Below are 22,826 nucleotides of genomic sequence, written 5' to 3' on the forward strand. Positions count from 1 at the left end.
ATCTCGTTTTTTTCCATTGCCACAGAATGCATATCTTTATTTCATAATCAGCATAATATTTTTGATTGGCTCGTCGTTACTCATACACATGGTGTTTTTTGCCCGTGAATATATGTGGGTGCCAAAACATTCAAGGGATACATTGTTTTTATCAGCAGTAAGTTCCATTTTGTTGTCGTTAGCATTATTTTGTCATCGTTTTGGTTGTTTTTTTTTCCAGTTGAATCATGGCAAAATCGGCACAAGTGACATTCAATAATTTTTCCGTTCTTTTTGTTTACAGATGCTTGGATACACGTGTGCAATCGAGGCGATGGTGTTATCTGTTATGGGATTCTTTCCATCGCGTCGGTATCGACAAGTACCTGCCGATGAATGTGATTGCATCATTGATGAGGGTCGTGAACTAACACCGATGAGTTCAACACACAAATCGTTGGCCAATTCCAATTCAAATTTCCACATTGCGGCTGATGACATCATCACCGATCGACGTTAAGCCTAAGACTTTGTTTCCAATAAATCCAATATAGAATAACAACACAATAACTTCGAAAAAAAACGAAGAAAAAAACGAGAAACAAAGTCATAGAAAATCTTAGCTTATCATCTTTTTGTTGCAAATAAAAAAAATGATTAGAATTTTTTTTTTTGCGAAAACATAATGTGAGAAATGATGAAAAAGACAACAACAAAGCAAAACAAAGAAACAAACGAAGAAAAATAAACTAAAAAAAATAATTCGATTTTCCAGCTATCAACTTTGACCGTTTAATCATGAAACCGTAGATATCACCAATAGACTAGGGACAGAACTATTTATCAAATACATATTGATTACAATATATTTTTGTACATAATTTAACGAGCTAAGTTAATTTCAGTTAATGGGATATAAGAACAGAAGAAGTGAACACATATAGACAACGTAACTAGTTACACAATTGCATAATCTTTATCGAGTAAGCCAGATATATTCCACATATTTAATCAGATCAAATTAGGATAGATTGAATCTTTGGATTATATATACTCCATATAGATTTTTTTTTAGAATTCCACTTTTAATACATTATATATATATATTAATGATGAAATCGGGAAAAGTCGATGAGAAAATGTTTTCTACTCGCAAATTGCATTTGATATATATGGGAATGCACACATTTATCACGTAGCAAATAATATGGAACAACACCATTGTCCAGCAAATCCAAAAAAAAAAAACAAATTAATTCTAGAATGAAACGCGTCTTGTGTACTGTTTGAATTCAAAATTTTCCGTTTGGTCGTGAGTCGGTGATCAAATTCCAGCAGAAACAAAAAGAAAAACCTAAATAAGAAAAGCAAAACGACGAATAGTGATAGATAAATTGACAATTTTCCAAACAACGCAATAAATGTTATTAATAAATTCTGAATCACTGTCAAAATTCGCAATGATAGACCAACAAAAAACTATTTTCGATACCAGAAAAAAACATATACATGAAAATAAAATTACGATCGACCGTGAAGATGCGTCAACCCGTTTTATTTTTGGCCTCATAAATTTTTCATGAAACATATTTACGTTGGAAAAATATGGAATTCCAACGAGTGCTCCAACTCTTTATGACTTAATTTGCAATATATATATATGATGCGCATACTTGTTTGGTTTCACCATAATATTTTTTATGAAATTCTTTGCGATAAATTCATGTGTCGCAATGGTAAAATATTGGACGAATATAACATTGATTCCATCCCCCCTACTTTTGTTAACTTTTTCCAATTATTATTGTGCAGATCCAAATTCTTAAGCACAATTGAAAATATTGCAATCGTGAATATATGTACAGAACATACCGTTCAAGAACGGTAAACAGAGCTCATAAAATAGAACACTTCGGTAGATTATTTGGCATCGAATTGCAAAACCAAAGAAAATTGGTAATTTTTATTCGTTTTGTTCTTGCATTTGTCCACATTCAAATTTGTGGCGTTGAATTTCTTTTCCAATTTTCCTTCTTTTCGTTTTTATTTTTATTTTTCATTTCCACAATTTCACGTTGTCATTGTACTTGCTAAGATGATTTTTCATATCTATTTTCTTTCTGTTTTCCATTCAATTATGTCTTTCATTCCGCTTATGTCGTTGTGTTGGGTATTTTAATTTTCATTTGCACTTGAACTCCGACTCGTCATTTCATTCTTCTTCGCCTTGCTATCATTACCACTTAGTTCTAAAGGATTTAGCTATTCATTTTGTTGGTCATCATCGTTGTCGCCGCCGTCAACATCATCGTCATACTCCAAATCATTTTCAATATAGTTTTCATCTCCACTTCCATTGTCCATGGCTTGTAGAATGCATGGCATCAAACCGAGCGGTATCATCAATCGGTTCACATCAATAATCTCTTCGTCTCTTTTATTCGAGAGAGAGAGAAGAAATAGAAGTCGAAATAAAAACAAGAATTATGAGTAGCTATGGCGAAAGCGAAAGAGGGAAACGATATTTGTCGACGACATTCAAGACACATTCGATGACAAGTGCTTACTGTGTGTCAAGGTTAAGAACACGAAACGAAGCATTCTCCGGACCTTCACCTTCGATGAACATGGCGGGAGTCAAACCGTCGGTATCTCCTTCCTCTGTATTCGCGGCCAATATTGAATTGATGAAAATCAATTGACCCGGCTCAAGATCGTATTCAATGAACACTTCATCTGTGTCATTCATTTCGCGCTCCGCATCGCCTGCCAACTCAATTTCCATGACATTATTCTCGTCTTGAGGCATTTCATCAAATAATTCGATGTCATCAAACGAATCCAACAATGCAAATTGATTCAAATTAAAACGGCCACACACTAATGGATGACTTAGAACTCTACTTGCAAACGTTAATTGCCCACACGTTGGACACGGAACATCAGCATCTAAATTAAACACCATTTTTTTCGCTGTTCATTTCGAAGTAAATAGAAAATGATTTGATCGATGAATATTTACTTGAATTCTCTTCATTGGCTCCTTCCTCCATTGAACCGGTTGTTATTGGAAATCCCTGTTTTGTTTTTATTCTTATTGTTGTTATTAAATCTAAATTTCTTTGGTATTTTACCCGTAATTTTTTTTCTCTATTCAAACCGCAATCAAAACGAAATAGAAATCTTTGAATCGATTCTAAATTGACTGCTGTAAAATATGTTCTGATTTAAATTTCATCGACGAATTCTCCAGTATACTAGATCAATCATATCAACGCATAAATTAAAATTGTACATTTGATTTTCTCTTTCTTTGAAATCAGTCATGGCTACTTCATAGTAATTTCCTTGATTCCTCTATTGATATTAGTACATACACCGTGTCGTGTTTTGATAATTGAACAGTCATATTGAAGGGAATGACGCGCTCCCTCCAATTGCCTAAGTTTGAAAAGTTTTATTTGAAAAATTGGTGACTGTAAAGGTTTCATTGACAGTTCAATTGCATTTGATATTAATTAATAGCTTCCGTTTGAACGTGGGAAATGAAAACTTTCATCAAACTCTTGAAGTTCCTTATCATTTGGGCGCTTGGTACGGAATAAAGTTATCAATGGTAGTTAAATTTGTTATAAACTTTTCGAAACGCAGAGTGATAGAAATAGAAAAAAAAGGAAGAAAAAAACGAATACAATAATGGATTTTTAAAGAATTTTGACTTTGTACGAAACCAAAATGTATTTATTAAAAAAAGGAAACGAATTCAAACAACAACAACCATCGTTATTGTTTTTATTAAACCCATGGAATAAACAATCACCTCAGCAGTTGAATGACGAACGAAGTGTATAAATAACATAGAAATTTACTTGGCGCGATGTGATCACACAATCGATTTAATCAAATAAATCGATAGACTGGTCCGCGCCAAAATTTAAAAAAAAAACTGTACTCGCCTGGTTGTGCTGGGCGTTTGTTCATCGCTAATGCTTTGTGTTTCACTTTCCGACGAAACCATGCTGGCTGGTGATTGTGGTAATGATTTATTATTTGCAATTCCAGTGCCACTGGCCAGCCCGATTGTGTCAACATTGATGCCACTCATTTTGTTTCGCTTTCGATTCGCAAAAAAAAACCAAACAACAAAATTATTCACTCAGTAAACCGAACAACAAACATCACATCGGACCGACTTGAAATTGCATTCTGCCAAAAAAAATTCCGTTCGATGAAACATTTTTATGGCATCGGCGTGCGGCGCGCAACGGCATGTGTAGCTTTCATTCAAAAAGTATGCAAACAAAACCATACAAAGAGCATGTATCGATCTTACGAGCGCGTTTCACTAAACCACCAATAAGAGCCAATTCGTATGTACTCGCTGCGCTACGTACACAAGAATTGCTCACTATAGCAACCAAAAGTAAATATGGTTGGCACAGTATACATTTTAGTGTGTCTATTTGCACAATGCAGTGCAGCGCATAACGAACACACAACGAACTTGAACTCGATCGCTTCGCTTTCATAACAGAACACACATGCGGACAGGCATACCTTGTTTTAAGTTGCATTTCGACGAACTCACATTTCTACGTACATACATAAAATAACATAATACAAGCTTCAATTCAAACAACCGTTTCCAGTTTGATTTATGCAACAACATTGGGGTTGATACAATATTATAATGACTCATTATTAATGAGAAACAAAAAATTCAGGTTCACCAGTGAAATGCGCTCGAAGTGCTTGAGCAATGCTCAATTCAACTATGGGTTCGAACGGTATGTTTACGTTCCCGCTAATTCTGACCATAATCAGATACACTTGAATCATTCACATTTATTGGAATCGACAGTGAGCTGCACTCTGTGTACTCAATTTGTTTCGATTCGCAAGGACAGCAGAAGCTCTTTTGGCAAATTCGAAAAAAAAATCAATATTCATAGTGCAGAATAAAGGGTGGGGGGGGGGGGGGTGGTTAAAGAAATAAAATAACGATTTCCAAATACTCTGTGTCTTCTTCCAACCGTACTCTCTCTCTCTCTCTCTATGTTTTTTTCGGCTCAATTACAATTTTTACTCTCTGTAATTGTCATTGAACTAATGATATTACACACTATTTGATTAAGAGCAATTTAGCTTAGAACAATTAGAATTATAGCCATGGGTGTCCTCATGTGGCCACATATTTGGATTGGCACACGAATGAAGAAAAACAAATAAGAGAACCAACAAAAGAAGCGCAAACACTTTTTAAATGATTCAGGTCATATATATGTGTGTTTGCCCATTCAATAATTGCGAGAATACAACAAAAGTGAACGATGTGTTGAACACACACAAATAGACACCAGGCTTGTTCAATTGCCTTGAAGTGGCACGTACGACCGTTAACCCTCTAGTTCGCAAGACCGCCAAAAGGCGGGGTGCATAAATTGGGTCATAACTTGAGTACCACATTCTAAATTGATAAAATATAGTGGCATTGCATTGGGCAGGTTCTCAACTTTAAATTGATATATTACTTTATCAGTCTAAGGCATGCTGGTGTCGAGCTATACGCCCTCAAAGTCGAAAAAATGCCAATCCCACCTAAAGGCGGTGTTGCGAAGTAAAGAATTTGTTTCCGTTTTTTTCGGCTAAAACCTAACATATCTATAGTATTCGCAACTCTGGAAAGAAAAAATGGCGGAGTAGAGGGTTAAGCCAAGGCTTGCCGATTAATAACTGACAACACCTGTAATAATCGCATCAAGTCCGTCATCATGCGGACAACCGACAAAAATCATTTGAACTGGGAGATTAGTGTAGATTTCCGAATCCAAAGTCCAACTTCCAACTATCGAAATCGGTTTTATTGTTGTTATGAATGTTTGCCAAAGCAATGAAAATTCAACTAGCCTGACATGATATAATCGATTAAATTTTCAAGATTTAAGTACACGACATACGGTATAGACGGGTATCAATTGAAATGGTTAATTGAATTATTTGCCCGCAGAATACATGTCATTATAGTCTCGACAATGATAGACCCCAACTATTTTTGACTATAAACGAACGGCGCGCGTGAGACAGAGCGAAAGAGGATTTAACAGATTCTAACGTGGTCGCGACACCACATAAATAGTGTGCTTGCACTTGCATTCCAAAAAACACACATCGTTTGCATAGTTGATATATTTATCCGATTTTCATCAATTTCACGTATGAACATATCGAACGCACACGTTTCACCGCGAATGTCTGTGGGTGTGGGTGTGTGTGCATGTGTACAGGCGACAAGGAAAAGAGTGAGAACGATGTTAGCCAAAACCAATGCTTTGATACGATACAAAACGCATGCCAATCGAATCGACAACGAGGATAACGAAGAGGAACAACAACGAAAAAAAAAACAAGAACATACATATAATAACTGACTAGAGAAGAGAAAAAAAAACAACATCAACCACAGTGGTTATTTTTCCATTAGGTTGTATTGGTCATCGGCAATTGTACGACAACACACCACATTGATGAATCCGATTCTCAATAGTCACGCTATATACGAATCTTTCAGCTTTTTGTTGTAAATTATTTATTAAAGCATTAATTATTAAATCGAAAACCGTTAGCATTTGTTCAATACATGCATACAAACCGATAACTGACAGAGAGACAGAGAGAGAGCCTTTGTTCGTAAACTTCTTTTCACATGCATATCAGTCGAATTTTTTGAAAATTCGAAACAACATATACACCAGTTCCATGTGCAAGAGGCACAACGGCGTTCGTTGTCTGCATGGATATCATTACAGTTATAGTTTCTTTTTTTTTGTTTCCTATTTATTTTCATCAAGTCACATTGACGAACAATTGAATCAGAAATCAATTACTAAATTATAATAAGAACAAAAGGCAGATCAAAAAAAAAATATCGATTTCGAACAAGATAAATAGACCTAACATGGTTTGATTTAAATTGTAGTAGAGTATTTGTTGTATTTATTTTTTGAACGAGGTACGAGGGAATTATTCCAACCACTTTTGCTGATTAAATGCAGTGCAATAGAGGAAAAGCTGTTTGCGATCAAATCAGAGCAATGGATTGGTGAAAGATAGAAGAAAAGTGTGCAACGGCAATTCAAAAATTTCAAATTCAATGCACCTACCTGCATTCTTCGTTTGTGTCTTTTGATCAGAAAAAACAGTTTAAATTTTGTAAGTTGTTGCCAATTGTTTTCTGTTTGTTATAGTTGCCATCCAAAATGGATGAAGGAAGCAAAGCTGATCGGAAAAGCTTTAATGATCAAAGTGTGGACAATCGATTGACGAATGAACACGTTGTGGATGAGTGGACCAAGAAGGCGGGAAACAGTGTGAAAAGCACCAATTTACTTGCACAAAGTGAATCAAGTGATGACAATGAAACAAACTCGATGCGGATAATATTGCCCGTTTTTATCGAAAACGAACAAAAGTATGCGCAACATGATCGAATGCGGAAAATTCAAAGCAGTCCAGCAAAGTCAACGCATCGGTTTTATCAGGATCCATGTTCTGTGGAACGTCAACTGCACGTAAGTTGAATGACTATCGATTGTAATTATATGTAGACAATCATTATGGGGCAAAAACACGTGAAAAATAAAAACAGCAACAAAGTAACACAAGTAACGAATCATATTTCTGATCAGTGTCACTCAATATGTGTGTTGTACGTTTTGGAATGAATGCACGACGGCGTTCGGTATTTTTTTTTTGTTTTGTTTAGTACATTGACTAATCGAAAATCAATCGTCCCATATTACTTTGGCCAGATTACTTTTATACATCGACAGAAGTGAATTGAAATGAATAACAACAACAACGTCGACAACAAGAATGACAACGACAGCAGCGGCAGCAATAACAACAAAACAAAACACAAACGCAAAGTGTTGGCGTTTACTATGTTTTTCAGTCAAAACAAGGCCAATCGTGTCACATTCTAATCATACCCATTTTCATCGGGTGATATTATATGAATCATAGAAAATCATCGTGTTTTTGTGTGAAGTGGGCGCATTATATCCACATCGCGCGCGCTTCCGAAATGTTTTGGATGAGCCGCGTTTATGCAACGTACTTACATTTACAATATCCTTTGCGGTTGCACATTTTTCAGTTCTCAAGGGTACTATGCAACGTATGCGCTTTTTTCGCACGCGCTCATACACACTCTCTCTCTCTCCCTCTCCACGGCCGTTTACGCTATGCAATACGGCAATTTCAAATATTATTCAATAGTCTTAAGTCACATACGGGCACAAAATTGACGATTTGCCGTTAGCTAAAAGGATCACTAATATGACGAAATTGAGATCGATTGATTTATTTTAATTGTTGCTTTTGTTCGGCTTATTTTCAAGGGTTATTTTATACTGAACCATATGATTATCCATTCAACTTAAGATACGAATAAAACATATCGGTACGACGAATGTGTTGGCGAGAAAAATCGACGAATGTGTGGTTGTGTAAGTCAATTTGAAATTAGTTTAAATTGACTTGTTGCATATATATATATATACGTATCGTCGGGGATAAGGACAACCGGAATTCCAACCATAATTGAGCCTCTAAAATGTGGAAATAATCACACGTTTATTTTATTCTAAATACGTTTGACACACGAAACAAATGCGTGTACCATTGGAAAATGATGGCGCACATGGGGCCACATTTAATGGCACTTTGACAAGCAGCAAAACCACAATTTTCAATGTGACAACATAAGTGGCATTATGTGTTTATGAATGAGGTGAAAATGTGTTTCAATCGAATGTTGTTATGTGGATAGATCTGGGTATGCATAATAACATAAGATGCCATTTCGTGGCATCTAATTATTTTCGTTACATCGTTTCAACACAAATATTCATACACGATCACACGCACGATCATAAAATGTTTAAATTTTCAAGCGATCTATTGAACTACCTACTTACTGTCCCATTTATCATTCACAAAAGCCAATCAAGGACGCACGAACTCTCTCTCTCTTTCTCGCTCACTTACTCAAACAATGTACGCTTTTGTGAATTGAATGCGGCTCATTCATTTAGACCGTCTTTGTAATTCCGGTTTTAAAATGTTACTAAGGTGTTTATAAATCTTAATCTTCAACCCCCGAATGATGCATATTTAATGTGTGATATTTTTCGGATTTTTCTTCCTATTCATTATTTTCTCGGTTGGCATTTAATTTTGATTTCAGAATAGCATGATTTTCTGTTTTAATATATCCTCTATCTATCTATCTATATGAGCCACCATATGAATTGTGCGTGGGTTGCTTGAATTTGTGCATACCCCTTAAAGAAGTACATTCAAACCAAACCATCAATACTCGTAAGACGCTCTTTTTGGAAATGAGTGATAACGCATGGTTCTTTTGGAATTGCTGACCGACTAGAAAAAAAAACGAACAAACGGACGAACGAACAACAACAACAGCAATATGTAACACTGTGTTAGTGTGCGCGTTTCTATTTTGATGTATATACGTCAGCCCGTAAATGGTAAACGATGAACGTATCTATTTTACTTGTCCAATGTATTTAAAAACAAATCAACACATCGACCGCCTTTTTCATTATTTCTCAAATTAAGTCAACCACGTTGAATTACCACAGTATCCATTCAATACCGCACAACAGTCAGCCGTGATCACAACTTTCGAACGCTTCACTATTGACTGACTCCACACTCATATCACATATTTGTTGCTCAATAATTTTTGATAGTAGATTTTAAGATTTTGAATTGTTATTTTTATTTTCATTTTATTTTTTTCGTGATAACTTATCATCGGTTTCGGTTGGTTAAAACCCTCCCTCCTTCAATGAGAACGCTGGTGATAAGTGTACCAATTCTGATACAAATCAGACAAACAATGTGATGAATTTTGTGGTTTCGGTAGTGATTTAAACGAGAAACGAAATTTAAAGAAGTCATCTTGAAGACAAGAAAAATTATTTCAAATGAACGTCCCTAAAAAGTTAAACGAATAATGTTAATTGAGGAACGGTCAGTGGTTAATGGTTTTGAATTTGGAATTAATGTGGATGGAAATTATAGTAATTGATGGCAAACGGATAGCATTATTATATGTTAGTTAATTTCATGTTTTCAAAACAACATAAATGAGTGGTCGAGAATAAAAATGACTAAAGTTGAACCACTTATGGATAACCGTAACACAATATTCTTGATTTTTAAAAGTGCAACATAAATTCTGTTCGCTTGTAAGTGAATCGTAAAATATCTGTGGACTATAGAAATCGTGTTTCACTTTAATTGAAGCAAAAATGTTCGATACACTTTCAAGTCCATTGGAATGATGATTCATTGTAATGGTGGTTTTGGTTGTGATTTGGCTTCAGAGTGAAAATTAAGTGATAAGGAGCGCGAATTTCGATGTGCCGATAACACCATTGGATTGGGCACATGAAATACTGTATGAGAATCGAAAAAAAATTTTTAACTTTTTTTTTCGATTTTTGCCTGTTTCCGATCGTCTACATGGGAAGTTTGCATGAAAACCTCGGAGCGCCGGTGTTTTACCCGTATTGTTATACACATCAAAAAAGCGGTCTGCTTCACCGTAGAAAAGAAGTGCGCAGTAAGGAAACAAGAACGTACATGTTTTGGCAACAGAATTTATGTTGCACTTTTAAAAATCAAGAATATTGTGTTACGGTTATCCATAAGTGGTTCAACTTTAGTCATTTTTATTCTCGACCACTCAAATGATCGTTTAAATAATTTATCTCTGTTAATGTTTTCACATATGCAACGTGTGTATGTGTGTTGTGTCTATTACTTCGTTGATTTGTTTGTAATCGAAAAGTTGATTAAGTAATGTGATCTCTATATTTTGATTTTGAATAGGCTCAATTGAATAATCAGAATATTAGGCATAAATTCGATAACATAAGATCAATAAGTGCACATAACAAGAGTTTGGTTCAGGTTCGATCAACAACTATGGATACGTCAGTGAATATGGATCAAGTGAAAAGCAACAGTGATGTCAAAGCAGATATGACGTCGGACGATGTCACGCACTCCAATGATATTGTGAATAGTCCGAACTTTCTTCGCATCCCATTGAAACCCATTGAACAACGGCCAGCCGATGAGCTTATCAATGAAAAAAGGTTAGTCAAAAATTAGAGCAATAGTTTATTTTAATTTGAATGTGTGTAATGTATTGATTGGCTGCAGTTGCGTCGTCATTCAACGTAAAGAAGGGAAACGATATTCGGGTTGACGTAAACTGACAAGTGCTTGTCGATGGAATGAATTGGTAATTGCACATACACACATACACTCATGTCTATTTAGAGCGAGCATCAAATAGTCAAACTTTAAAATCGGCCACCAGAGACCAACCCCCTCCCCATTAGGTTCGAACAATCAAATAAATCAACACGTCACTTCAATTGGATACAACAGTCACTATTCATTAGAAAAGCAATTTCGGTGCTGATGAACGCCTAATGAAATGAGTGGAAAACATGTAGGCTCATTAAGTTTGTTAGAATTTCGAATGGTGTAAGTGTTTTACACACATTTTTTTTTGTTCTATCTCTCCCTCTCACTCCCATCTCTTCTTTCTGCTTTTCCTCTACCTTTTAACTCATCGAAATGTCACAAGATATTAATGTGTAATTTTAGACACATTTGTGTCATTGCCTACAATTCGACTTTTTTTCTATCGCCATTCACTTCATATTTCAACTGATATTGGTCGTACGTGCATACACAAATCACTTTGAGTCGAGGGTGTTGTTGTATGTGCCGAATATTGCCCTATAAAAACTGACAATAACAACAACATCGAAAAAAATGGTATGTTACAACAGAAACTATGTTATACAAATAAACTGGCCACATGTTAGCATTTGTGTTGGAGTGAATTGAGTGCGACAAAAAGCTAAAAAGCTGAGAGAGAGAGAGAGAGAGAGAGAGAGAGCGTGCGGGTAGAGAAAGAATGTGAGAGGGAGTGAAAAAAATGCCCCGTAATTGCTATCGCGTTATTGGCATGTATTTTCCAGCGTTTATTCACCAGATCAATAATATCAAGATCTATTTTGAAACGCATGGCGTTCAAAAACAATCATCTACATGTCGAATGGATGTAACGTTTTATGCGCCTTCGATGAACTAGGTTCGTGAATTATTTATAGTTTTACGAACAAATGTTGTTACTGTTGCTATTTAGTTCCCATTTTTTCCCGCTCGCCACTCCATCAGTCTTGGGTTATGGTCTATCGAAGCTTTCGAACCGAAAAAAAAACAAACGAAAAATAATTGCTGAGACACACACGGTTGGGACAATGAAAAACTTCCTTAAATCAAAACACCATTGACGTATGAAATAACGAAAACAAACATATCTTCATTTATTTAATAGAGAATTGAATGAAAATTTCCCACGCAACGATTGCATTTTGAATATATGTATAGGAAAATTTCCATTCGTCCACCTGGCAAATTAATTGTGCATTTCTATCTTAACACTGAACCATTTCCAAATGAATAAAACAACAATCACAATAAAGCTCAGAGCCTGACTGAAGCATTGAGCAATAAAAATGATAATTTATTGACACTTCTGGCTATCACGTGCATTTTGAAATGAAACTTGACTTGACACCCATAAAGTAATACGATTTTTGTACTGCAAATGCGTTAAAACAACGCAACGCATACTCGTCAGCAGCTAATATCAGCAGCTGACGTTAGTTAGTGCTGCTGACGTCAGCTCATAACACGCTCTGATAAAAACGAAAATCATGCGAAAGAAAGAAAAACCGAATGCGAAACATGCATAATGATGACTGACAGTTTCGATTCTTGACCATTGATGTGATAAATGCCATCCTTTTTTCTGGACCGTAAATTTAAGTTTAAGTTTAAATTTAAGTTCAATGTATTTCTTTAATTATTCGAACAAATTCACATTTATTCATTTTTTTATTCTATGATCCACAATATGGACTCTTCTATAATAATCGCATATCTTTCATTCAAATGACTGTCAGCCGACCAAAAGTTCTGTGTGAATTTTACTTAGCTGGAAATGAGTCTTGTGTAGCACGTGGATCCGACCTGGTCCAATGTGTTCTGCGAGTAAAGTCCTTCAGTATTCATTTCCTACGAAAATGCTAAATTGTGTTATTTTTGCCGAATTTCGCTCGGATCAGTCTCAAATTTGACTTGGAAAATCCGAGGAAGGGAATTCCCTTCAAATCAATATAAGTTTTGTTCTGCAGATGCGTTACAACAATGCAACTCATATAATTTATCTGATAAATTATTTGCTTAATTCATTTATGCTGATAGATTGATGGCATAGTAAAGCCTGAGAATTTTTATATGTTTCTCAAATATAATTTATAGATCAGAAACGAAAGACGCCCTGAAATGCTGTCCCAGCTACCTGTGTGCACTAAATATTCTATTTGCCAATGAATGTACAAATTGTACGATTGAAGTTTCTGAAACTAACCAAAATAAGAGCATTTTTAAACGAAAATAAAAAGTCTTCGACTTTTCCACACGAAACGCACCATTTTCAGCTATTTTTGAACCCAAACCTATTAACGTCAGACGAAAAAAACAAGCAATGAATGTCAAATACCTTTATGTATACAATTGATATGTTGAATTGACTTGAATCAGTATTTGTGATGACGCGAACCTCACAAGTTTTTGTTTCTTTTTTCTTCTTATTTGAATTTTAACACCCACTAACGCCACCAATTTTTTTTTTCTTGAAACCAAAAAAAAAATTTCCCATAACCCTAGTGATGTTTTTGGGCCAACGGTTAAAACGGAAAATATACCTGGCACACCGATGGAATCAGTGGATGCGCTAGTCGGAGATTCCATTGACAGTGAAAATGATGTTACACCGAATTCGAGTATAGTCAACGAAATGCCAGTAATAAATCGAAATCAACACTCGATTTCGAATCATTCATCAGCTCAAACTACATTTATAAATCACGAGCGAAAGCCCTCCATTGCGAATATAGCCAAGGAACTTTCCAATAACGAGAACCTATTTAGTCGATCTAGTTTTTCCTCCAACGAAGACGGTTCCAATAAACGACCGCAGAAGCAAGAGGTTAGTGCACGATTTCCTTTTTCCTTTGGCGGCATCGAACGTGAAGTGCACTGCACGCCTTGAGCGGAGTTTTTATAAATATTGATTGTTGAGAGAGTGCAATAATTTTTCCATGATTTGGCTGAAACATTTCGTCGATTTAATGCATTTGTTGCATTTGATTTCAGGACCAAGATCCTGAAAGTTTGATGTTTCGCGATGGAAGGCGTAAAATTGATATGATTCTATGTTACGAGGAGGAAAGCGAAGGCGTTATGACTGAGTTGGAGGCAAAACGACGCGAAGCACGAAATGCGTTTTTAGATAATCTCGTCAAGGATGGGCTTGAACTGGAAATCGAGGACAAATCCGAATCATTCGATGAGAAAACTTGCTTTGTGAAGATCCATTTGCCGAGGCGATCGGAAATTAGATATGCCGAAGTGTTAAACTTAAAATTACCGGTGAAACGCTTTATAACCATCAGTGTCAAGGCATGGGTAAAATTGTAACATGTTAACAATGGTGATTCTCTTGGAGTAAATACAGTTGATTTCTTTCAACGTCTCTTTTGTTCGTTTTTCTTTTCTCTTTCTTCTTCTTTTCGTCTTTGAATTTTGTTTCCGAAACAGGACGATGAGAAAAAGTCGGTGTTAGATACGAGTTTTTGGCGATCGTTCGTAAACTACTTTCGAAAAATAAACGCGTATCATGAGCTAATCGCTGATGGTGAAGCAACTTTTTCAAATGCCAATGCGAATGGAAATCCGAATGAACAGTACGTAACCGTAAACTTATTGGAATAGATTGAATGTCGACTCCAATGGCGAAGAAAAACACATTTATTTCTCTTTTTTTGTTCAATAGATTTATCGTAAAAGACCGATGCACAAGCTATTGCAGTTCCCAACGCAGTCTGATGGTGATGCAAGTACTACTACGTACCAAATACGATGATTCAGAGAAGGTGAGTTTGCTTTTAAAATGGATATAATTTAATTTACACCAATTTTCAAATGACGCGCGTGTTTTTTTCCCTTCTTGTTCGCTTTCGGTTTTGTTTTTCACTTAGGTTGGGATTCGACGGCTGCTCGCTGATGGCACATTTCTAGCATGCTTCCCACTGCACGAAGGTCGATACGATAGGCCACATTCGTCTGGTTCTGTCTACGACAGAAGAGTGAGTAAAAAATGTCTCTATAGAAAGACTTTAAATTAAGACGGTGGTAGCAAGTGCATTAAATTGACTTTTATCTTTATTCTCCCTCCCTCTCTCTCTCTCTCTCTCTCTCTCTCTCTCTCTATCTCTGTATGTCTGTCTATTTCTCTCAACCACTTGCAACGCTGTCTAGCTGTTGTATTTGACATGGGCCCGGCCAAATTGTTGGTACAAAAAGCAACCGTTGTGCTTGGTTCGACGATATTTTGGTGATAAAATTGCGCTCTATTTCTGTTGGCTCGGTTTCTATACGAACATGCTGATCTATCCGGCAATCGTTGGTGCAATTTGTTTTCTCTACGGCATCATTACGATTGAGTCAAACGACAATATACCGAGCAAAGAGATTTGTAATATTACCGGACCGGGGAGCATCACGTTGTGCCCGTTATGTGATAAAGCATGCGAATATCAAAAACTGCACGATTCATGCTTATTTTCTAGAATTACTTACCTGTTTGACAATCCTTCAACCGTATTTTTTGCAATATTCATGTCGTTTTGGGGTATGGCTTTGCATTGCGATTGAAATTTTTGTTTTTGTTTTTGGTTTTCTTTCCTTTGTGGATCGATAGTTTTCGAACCAAATGTTTGATTATACGATTTTTGATGGATTGTTTTTTTTTAGCGACGACTTTTCTTGAAATGTGGAAACGCAAGCAGGCCCTCATCGTTTGGGAATGGGACCTGCAAAACATTGAAGAAGACGAAGAAAATCGACCCGAATTCGAAGCCACCGCAAAGACTTTTCGCACGAATCCAGTGACAAAAGAACGTGAACCATACATTCCAACGTGGACCAAGATCTACCGTTACTTTGTGACTGCTAGCGTTGTCACTCTAATGGTCTGAATATTCATCAAATGCAAATAAATTTGGTTCAAGAAGCCGCTTACTCTCGCTCGCTAATTGATTGATAACATACCATTTCGTTTTCCTTTCTATTCCCATCGGACAGATTTTAGTGGTGTTGGCAGCTGTACTGGGAACAATCATCTATCGTATTTCGGTTGTATCGGCTGTTTATAGCGGTTCGGGTGGTTTTTTGCGAAAACATGCCAAAATATTTACAACAATCACTGCTGCAACTATCAACTTGATAATCATCATGATATTGACACGGGTGAGTTACAAACCATTTCTCTGTGTAATTCATAATTTAAAAAACGGCTGCCGTAAAGCATATCATCGCAAATCAAATATTCATCCAACTTGTTTAATGTTGTTTCTTTTCATTGCCATAGATTTACCATAAAGTGGCTGTTCGATTGACAAATATGGAAAATCCTCGTACACATACCGAATATGAGGACTCGTTTACGTTCAAAATTTTCTTTTTTGAGTTTATGAATTACTACAGTTCGTTGATTTACATCGCATTTTTCAAGGGACGATTCTATGAGCATCCGGGCGATCGTGTGGTGCGTCGAAGTGAATTTTATCGTTTAAAAGGTGATATTTGTGATCCGGCCGGATGTCTCAGTGAGCTGTGTATTCAATTGGCCATCATCATGGTGGGAAAGCAAATTTGGGGCAATTGCATGGAATACGTGTTCCCGTGAGTATTTTGGCCAGTTTTTGTGCGAGTGAGAGTGTTGATGTGAAACATTTACTTTTACATGAGCACAAATTATTTGGAAATTTTCATTTTTAAAAAAATTGCGTATATATGTATGTTGTATGTGTAGGAAAATGTATAATTGGTGGCGTCAACGCAAGCACAAAAAGCAGACAAAAGACGAGCAGCATTTACACATGGCGTGGGAAGAAGACTATCACATGCAAGACCCTGGTCGATTGTCACTGTTCGACGAGTATTTAGAAATGAGTACGTTGAAATTTAAAACTTTCAAATTGAGTTGCGCTTAATTGAAAACTTTAGTAGCGGTATAAAACCGAAATGATGAAACTGTCTTCTTGATAGTATTGCAATATGGATTTGTAACATTGTTTGTGGCTGCATTCCCATTGGCTCCATTCTTTGCGTTGCTCAACAACATCGCGGAGATTCGCATTGATGCATTCAAAATGGTGGCACAAGCTCGGCGACCGTTGGCTGAACGTGCTGAGGACATTGGTGCATGGTTTGGTGTTTTACGAATGCTTACCTACGCTGCCGTTGTTTCAAATGCCTTTGTAATCGCTTATACCAGCGACTATATACCTAGGATGGTTTACAAATATGTCTACTCAGCGGATTCATCGTTATGGGGATATATTGACCATTCTTTGTCAGGTAATGCGCGCAAAATGCCCACATTATTATCGTTTAAAATATTTACGGAGGAGCTTTCCAACCATCATTCTAAACACTTTCTTGACATATTGTCTCTTTTCAAATTTATTTAACGAACAGAATTCAACACATCCCACTATAGACCAGAGTGGAGGCCAATCGCCACCGAAGATCATGATATATGCCAGTATCGTGGCTATCGGTAAGAGTTTCAATTTTCAGAAATGTTTTCTTTTTTTGTCATTCAATGAAACACATTTGGAAATCAGTGATTGTGCAATTGCAATTATTTTTTGTCCACTTTAAATAGGAACCCACCAAATATCACCTTACCGATCGAAGAGAACTACGGATACAGTCCGCATTACTGGCATGTTTTTGCTGCTCGTCTTGCATTTGTTGTTGTGTTTGAAGTATGTGTTTTGCACTTTTACCGCTGGTTAGAAGACACTTGAAATTGATTTTACCTGTCTTTTGTCTCTCTCCTTTCTCTCTGTTCTTTTTTTTTCATTTCTTTTCGTGCCACAATGACTAGCATATTGTGTTCATAATAACCGGGCTGATGCAGTTCGTAATACCAGACATTCCGGTTGAGGTGAAAACGCAAATGTCACGTGAAGCGTTGCTGGCAAAAGAGGCCAAATATCAGACTGGATTGAAAAAATCGCAGGAACAAATCGACTACAACGATGTGTTACAATCAATGCAAAACTTTCAAAATCACACATCAACCCGTCAAGGGCTATTGCGTGGAAGCTGGGCGAGACGGTTGAGTCGAGTGAGTGACGGTTTGGATGCTCATGTTGAAATTGCTGCAAAGCCAAGACCAAAACGAAAGCTAAACTCCGTTTTATGGGAGGTTACATAGTAGACGGATTGAACAGCATAGATGAAAAGCAGCGAGAACACAGAGGAGAAGAAAACAACAACAATAACATCGTTCTAATTACATATCGTATTTATTTTATTGTGTCAAATATAAACAGAAGGACGAACAAATTGTATTAGACCAGGAAAAACAGAAACAAAACTTTTTCTGAATCGGAATGATGTGAAACATTTCGATATTATGCTATTTATATTTCTTATTTACTTGTTTTATCAATTTCTATATCGTTGTTAGACTGTTTACAAATCAAATCAAATCAAACCAAACCAAACCAAAAAAAAATGTTTATTCGAATCACAAAATGTTATCAAAATGAAACACACTAGGTTTTAATTCTGTTATTGGACAAATTCAGACAGAGAACAATAAAATTCACTATTGAAATAATTGAAAAGTTCGTTCGCATTTAAAATATTCAAATGGAACGAATAAAAAAGAAGGAGAAGAAGAGAATTAGCTTGAACCGCCCATGTGCGACATGCACATCCCAATCGAAGTAACGCTCTCTCTCTCTCCCTATTTAAAACCCTTAAAGCAAACGTAACATCAAAGAGATGTGCACGAAATTTCGGAGAAACTGATATTCATTCCATATGCAGCCCGATTATAATTAGAGAGCTACGCAATGGCTCGAATTTCGTCTACGGTAAGAGTAATCTCTATGTGCTTTTTTTTCTTCTCAGGTATGTGAAGCTCATTCATATATTACATGTGTGACGATAAACAGTGTTTTGATATCGAGAACAGAGATAAATAGTTTCACATTTACATACATCTCAATGTCAAAGTGAATTGAAATGGTTTTCGCCGCTGTTTCTTCGCTCGTTCTCTTCTTCATTCCATTTTGTGATAATTGTTTCAAGTCCTTCTTATTTGTAACTGACACCCAATCACTATTCAAACGAATGGAAAACACCGCATGAAATACAATATGCATTTGATTCGCTTCGGGCAAATTTCGTATTTCGTGACAAATTCACAGTTTTAGGGTTTTTCTGTGTGTGTGTGTGTGATAGATGTGGGCGTATGTGTATGTGTTGTCGCTAAATGCTAAAAAGTAAACCGGATTCTAATCATGATTTTGACCAAACGCCTCAAAAAGAGTATACATGTTCAACGGTGAATTTTCAACATAAATCAATCTCTTAATTTAAGGTTACAATTTGTGTTTTTTTCTCTCTTTGTTCATTATAAAGGTACAATTCGCAACATGTGTATAATCCTCTTCTTCTATTTATCTATTAACAAATCTGTGACTGCGAATTAACTTGAAGATACAAAGCGGTGAAATCGTGTGTGTGACTCGTTAATGCATACCAATTTAACTACACTTATTTGTTAGAGTTTTGTTTTTAAAGCTATGCAGATTTTAGAATACATACATCAAAATATTGATATGTTGAAAAGATTTTTTTTCGCATTTTTATTCCGTTCGTTTGAGAGTCAGACACCAGATATTTAGATATATTAAAATTCCAAAAAATTAAAAACTTTTTTTTTCTACGTAAATGAAGTCCTTTCATCTATTTCAAAATGATCCAATTTCCAGAAAAGTTTTGAAATTAAAGTTTCATGCTTTGAAAATACGACGACTATCGAACTATTGTTGTGTATGTATTGCGTGTGTTCATTCAATAACAATAACAATAACAAACTCATTCAATAAATAGAATCATCTTGTATATGTGATGTTTGTGTAGTATTTATTGATCAGATCGAATGTAATGATAAATGTGAGATGTGATATGATGAAGATAGTAGCTGGAATATGTTTGGTTGTTGTTGTTGTTGTTGTTAACAGAGATGTCAACAAAATATCAAATGATATATCGTATATATGTTTATGTGATTTGTTCCAATAGTAATTTCCGTGTTATGAGAATGTTTCGAATTTCGCAAAATGCCGGTGTCTTGCTTGTTAGCTTCAGTTCACTAAGTGCTGCAGCTGTTTACAACAGCACTCGCAATGACACGCAATTCTCCTTTTGATAGTCTAGTGGTTTTATTCTTATCTCTCTCATCTGGTTCTTTTTTTTGTGCTCGAAGGAAGAAAAATCATCATCATCATCATCATCATCATCATCACAAATGAATTTCGTTGGAGGAAAAAAAAAATCGTGAAAGACATAGAGTTCTATTCATTTGTTGGAAAGCGCATGTTTGAAGTTTGGAATAAAAAGAGCTTCATTCCCATTAAATCATACTACAACATATTATTAAGCAAATCATACCTTAATTTGGCTTAACAAAACAAACTCAATTCAAGCAGCCCTTGAACAATGTGAATGGAGAGCGAACAAAGTGACACTCGTTTAGTTAGTGCAGTTGTTCGGGCTCGACGTTGCTTGCTACTTGAGACAGGAAGAAATGGAAAGTAGAACGAAACTGGAGAAAATTATTACACATTCAAAAACCTGCAAAATAGCAATGGGACGCTTTTTTTCCGTTTGTGCTTTTAACCAGGAAAAAACATTGTTTAAATTAATTTTTCGCCGCTAATTTTTTTTGATAATTTCTTTTAAATTAAACATGGAAGCGAAACGTATTTTCTACCCAATTTAGCTATTGGTCGTGTTCTTTTCTGGTTTAACAAAGCAAATCATGTAAAAATTGTAAAATTTTGCCAAAAAAAAAAATCCGCCTGAATTATCTCTTCATGCACACATTCACAATTAAAAAGCGACTCTATATTACGCGTCGCGCGCTATTCCTACGTAATTTCATATGGTTTTGTTTCGTTTGCATCTTGTGCATCATTTTCGCTATCAACTAATGGTAGTGCTTTCAACGCTAATTCCATTTACTATATTGTTATTTAGAGCCATTGTTTTCACTAAGTAAATACATTTTTTGTTTCTGCTTTAAATTTATTTAAAATACTCAAAGTAGTCATTGTCAATGAATTCTGCTATCACCATCTAAATTCTACACTTTGAAACTAGAATTCTTAACGAATTAGTATTGTATTAAACACAATTGTATGTTACGTGAAATATACACTTAAATATTGAAACGAAATATTTTTTCCCCTTTTTTTAAATTTGAAAATCGTATGTTTTGTCAAAAAAATGTGTGTGTGTGTTTTTTGCACGTTTTGCTTACTGTTGTTTCGATTTTTCCTTTGCCTGATAACATTGCCACAAGCACAGCTGAGAAATTGTATAAATATACTTGCGATCTAATTATGATTTTTTTTTTGTTCGCTGGTCACTGGCATATTGAAATAAACACTCTAATATCACGCACCAAATCGACATTGAGTTATATTAGGAAGGTATGTATAGCAACACGAGTATGCTCAGTTCGCCTTTAACGATAACCAACTCAACCGTTCCGGGGTATTTCATCTGAAGCTTTCTTTCTTCTCTCTCCCTATCCAATTTAACTCACACCACTCCGTGCCATAAAAACGCGTTCAAATCTAACAATTAGACGCTTGCAATGGAAAAAAAGAAGAAAATACTTGAATTCAAGACTATTTTGCTTGCGCCGAGTGTGTGTATGTTTTCGTTTTGTTTTCTTTCTATTTGCTCCTCTTCTTTTTTTTCTCTTTCGTCTCTCCCTCTTCTTATTCTTGGGTATCTTATTGTTTGTGGCTCGGTTCGGCGGCCTGTGTGACTTGCGCTCCAATTCGCAATAAAACGCTACCAGTAGCTCCTATGCAATGTTGGAAATTTAATTCAGAGTAATACTAGAATCACAATCTCAAAAGCAAAAAAATAATATAAGACATAATCGCTTAACGTAATTACAAATACGATTTTTTATTTGGTTTTGTCTGCCGTTGATGTGCTGCAAGTTTGCGTTAGTCGTTGGTCAAACAATGTGCTCGTTTTTGGGTTGCGGATTTTGGTTTGAACAAGACAAATCGATCGATTCATTGCTCAATTTTTGTTGTACTTGTGTGTGTGGTTGCTGTTGCTGTTGCTGTTGTTGATTTGTTGTTGGACCCGTTATCGATGTATGATACTGTAGTTTTGATGTATCTTTGATTTGAACAGTGGTTTCGGTTGTTTGCGGTGTTGTTATCACTGGTTGTGCACCACCAATCAATGGAACTGGTACGTTTGCCGTTATACTGCTTTGAGATTGAATGTTTCGAGATTTTAATAGCGGTGGATTCTTAATCGATGCCGAAAATGCAAATCCACGACGTAAAATTGCTCTGATTATGGAAAATGGATAGGGAAAAAAGACAGAGAGACGAAAAAAATCAAAAGTACAAATGCGATTAGTATGCAACAAAGTGAGCGAGATAGAAAGGCAGAAACCGATATGGTAAGAACGAAAATGCCAACACAAAATGAAATCAATGTTGCAAAACAATGCCACAAATGGAAAATCTCTTGGGACG

At 35.8% G+C, this 22,826-nt stretch overlaps 4 protein-coding genes and 1 long non-coding RNA gene across 17 annotated transcripts in view; 2 read left to right on the forward strand and 3 right to left on the reverse strand.

The window, feature by feature from the left end:
- The window catches only part of LOC129578315 (uncharacterized), a 4,460-nt gene extending 3,128 nt beyond the window's left edge, over window positions 1–1,332 (forward strand). For all 4 annotated transcript variants that reach the window (XM_055466658.1, XM_055466657.1, XM_055466660.1 and 1 more), the window contains exons 7-8: window positions 26–157; window positions 284–1,332. In XM_055466658.1, the coding sequence (XP_055322633.1) occupies window positions 26–157; window positions 284–499 (348 nt within the window). In that variant the 3' untranslated portion in view covers window positions 500–1,332. The remainder of the gene's footprint in view (window positions 1–25; window positions 158–283) is intronic.
- Window positions 1–4,191, reverse strand: part of LOC129578312 (uncharacterized) — a 9,147-nt gene extending 4,956 nt beyond the window's left edge. Inside the window, exon 1 of the mRNA XM_055466655.1 lies at window positions 3,936–4,191. Within this exon, the coding sequence (XP_055322630.1) occupies window positions 3,936–4,084 (149 nt within the window). The 5' untranslated portion in view covers window positions 4,085–4,191. The remainder of the gene's footprint in view (window positions 1–3,935) is intronic.
- LOC129578322 (uncharacterized) lies at window positions 1,900–2,687 on the reverse strand. The gene is made up of 2 exons (XR_008689088.1): window positions 2,547–2,687; window positions 1,900–2,413 (listed from the first exon to the last, which is right to left on the reverse strand). It is a non-coding gene; the product is annotated as an uncharacterized LOC129578322 (long non-coding RNA).
- Window positions 4,192–4,941: 750 nt separating the features above from the next.
- On the forward strand, window positions 4,942–18,859 carry LOC129577745 (anoctamin-5-like). Of its 2 annotated transcripts, none has more exons than XM_055465254.1 (16): window positions 4,942–7,547; window positions 10,903–11,171; window positions 13,828–14,149; window positions 14,317–14,628; window positions 14,761–14,906; window positions 14,996–15,095; window positions 15,201–15,308; window positions 15,481–15,853; window positions 15,976–16,193; window positions 16,306–16,470; window positions 16,592–16,905; window positions 17,036–17,175; window positions 17,272–17,583; window positions 17,704–17,785; window positions 17,894–17,996; window positions 18,119–18,859. In XM_055465254.1, the coding sequence occupies exons 1-16, from the start codon at window positions 7,236–7,238 to the stop codon at window positions 18,449–18,451; spliced, it is 3,609 nt and encodes a 1,202-aa protein (XP_055321229.1). In that variant the 5' UTR covers window positions 4,942–7,235; the 3' UTR covers window positions 18,452–18,859. The 2 variants fall into 2 exon arrangements, with proteins under 2 accessions (XP_055321229.1, XP_055321230.1); XM_055465255.1 differs by lacking the exon at window positions 4,942–7,547 and adding an exon at window positions 9,836–10,121.
- LOC129577744 (pleckstrin homology domain-containing family G member 5) overlaps window positions 18,516–22,826 on the reverse strand; it is a 47,603-nt gene continuing 43,292 nt past the window's right edge. For all 9 annotated transcript variants that reach the window (XM_055465244.1, XM_055465243.1, XM_055465246.1 and 6 more), the window contains one exon: window positions 18,516–22,637. In XM_055465244.1, coding sequence (XP_055321219.1) covers window positions 22,289–22,637 — 349 coding nt within the window. In that variant the 3' untranslated portion in view covers window positions 18,516–22,288. The remainder of the gene's footprint in view (window positions 22,638–22,826) is intronic.

This window comes from Sitodiplosis mosellana, unplaced genomic scaffold (assembly GCF_009176505.1).
Source record: "Sitodiplosis mosellana isolate CC-2019 unplaced genomic scaffold, AAFC_SMos_1.0 Smas_scaffold_6226, whole genome shotgun sequence".
In the NCBI taxonomy this organism is placed as follows: domain Eukaryota; kingdom Metazoa; phylum Arthropoda; class Insecta; order Diptera; family Cecidomyiidae; genus Sitodiplosis; species Sitodiplosis mosellana.

Bases quoted from the DNA above. Each gene is read 5' to 3' on its own strand.
- LOC129577745 (XM_055465254.1), top strand. From the start codon at position 7,236: ATGGATGAAGGAAGCAAAGCTGATCGGAAAAGCTTTAATGATCAAAGT. The intron at 14,150-14,316 runs GTTAGTGCACGA...ATTTGATTTCAG, and splicing joins AACGACCGCAGAAGCAAGAG to GACCAAGATCCTGAAAGTTT. The intron at 17,584-17,703 runs GTAATGCGCGCA...TTTAACGAACAG, and splicing joins TATTGACCATTCTTTGTCAG to AATTCAACACATCCCACTAT.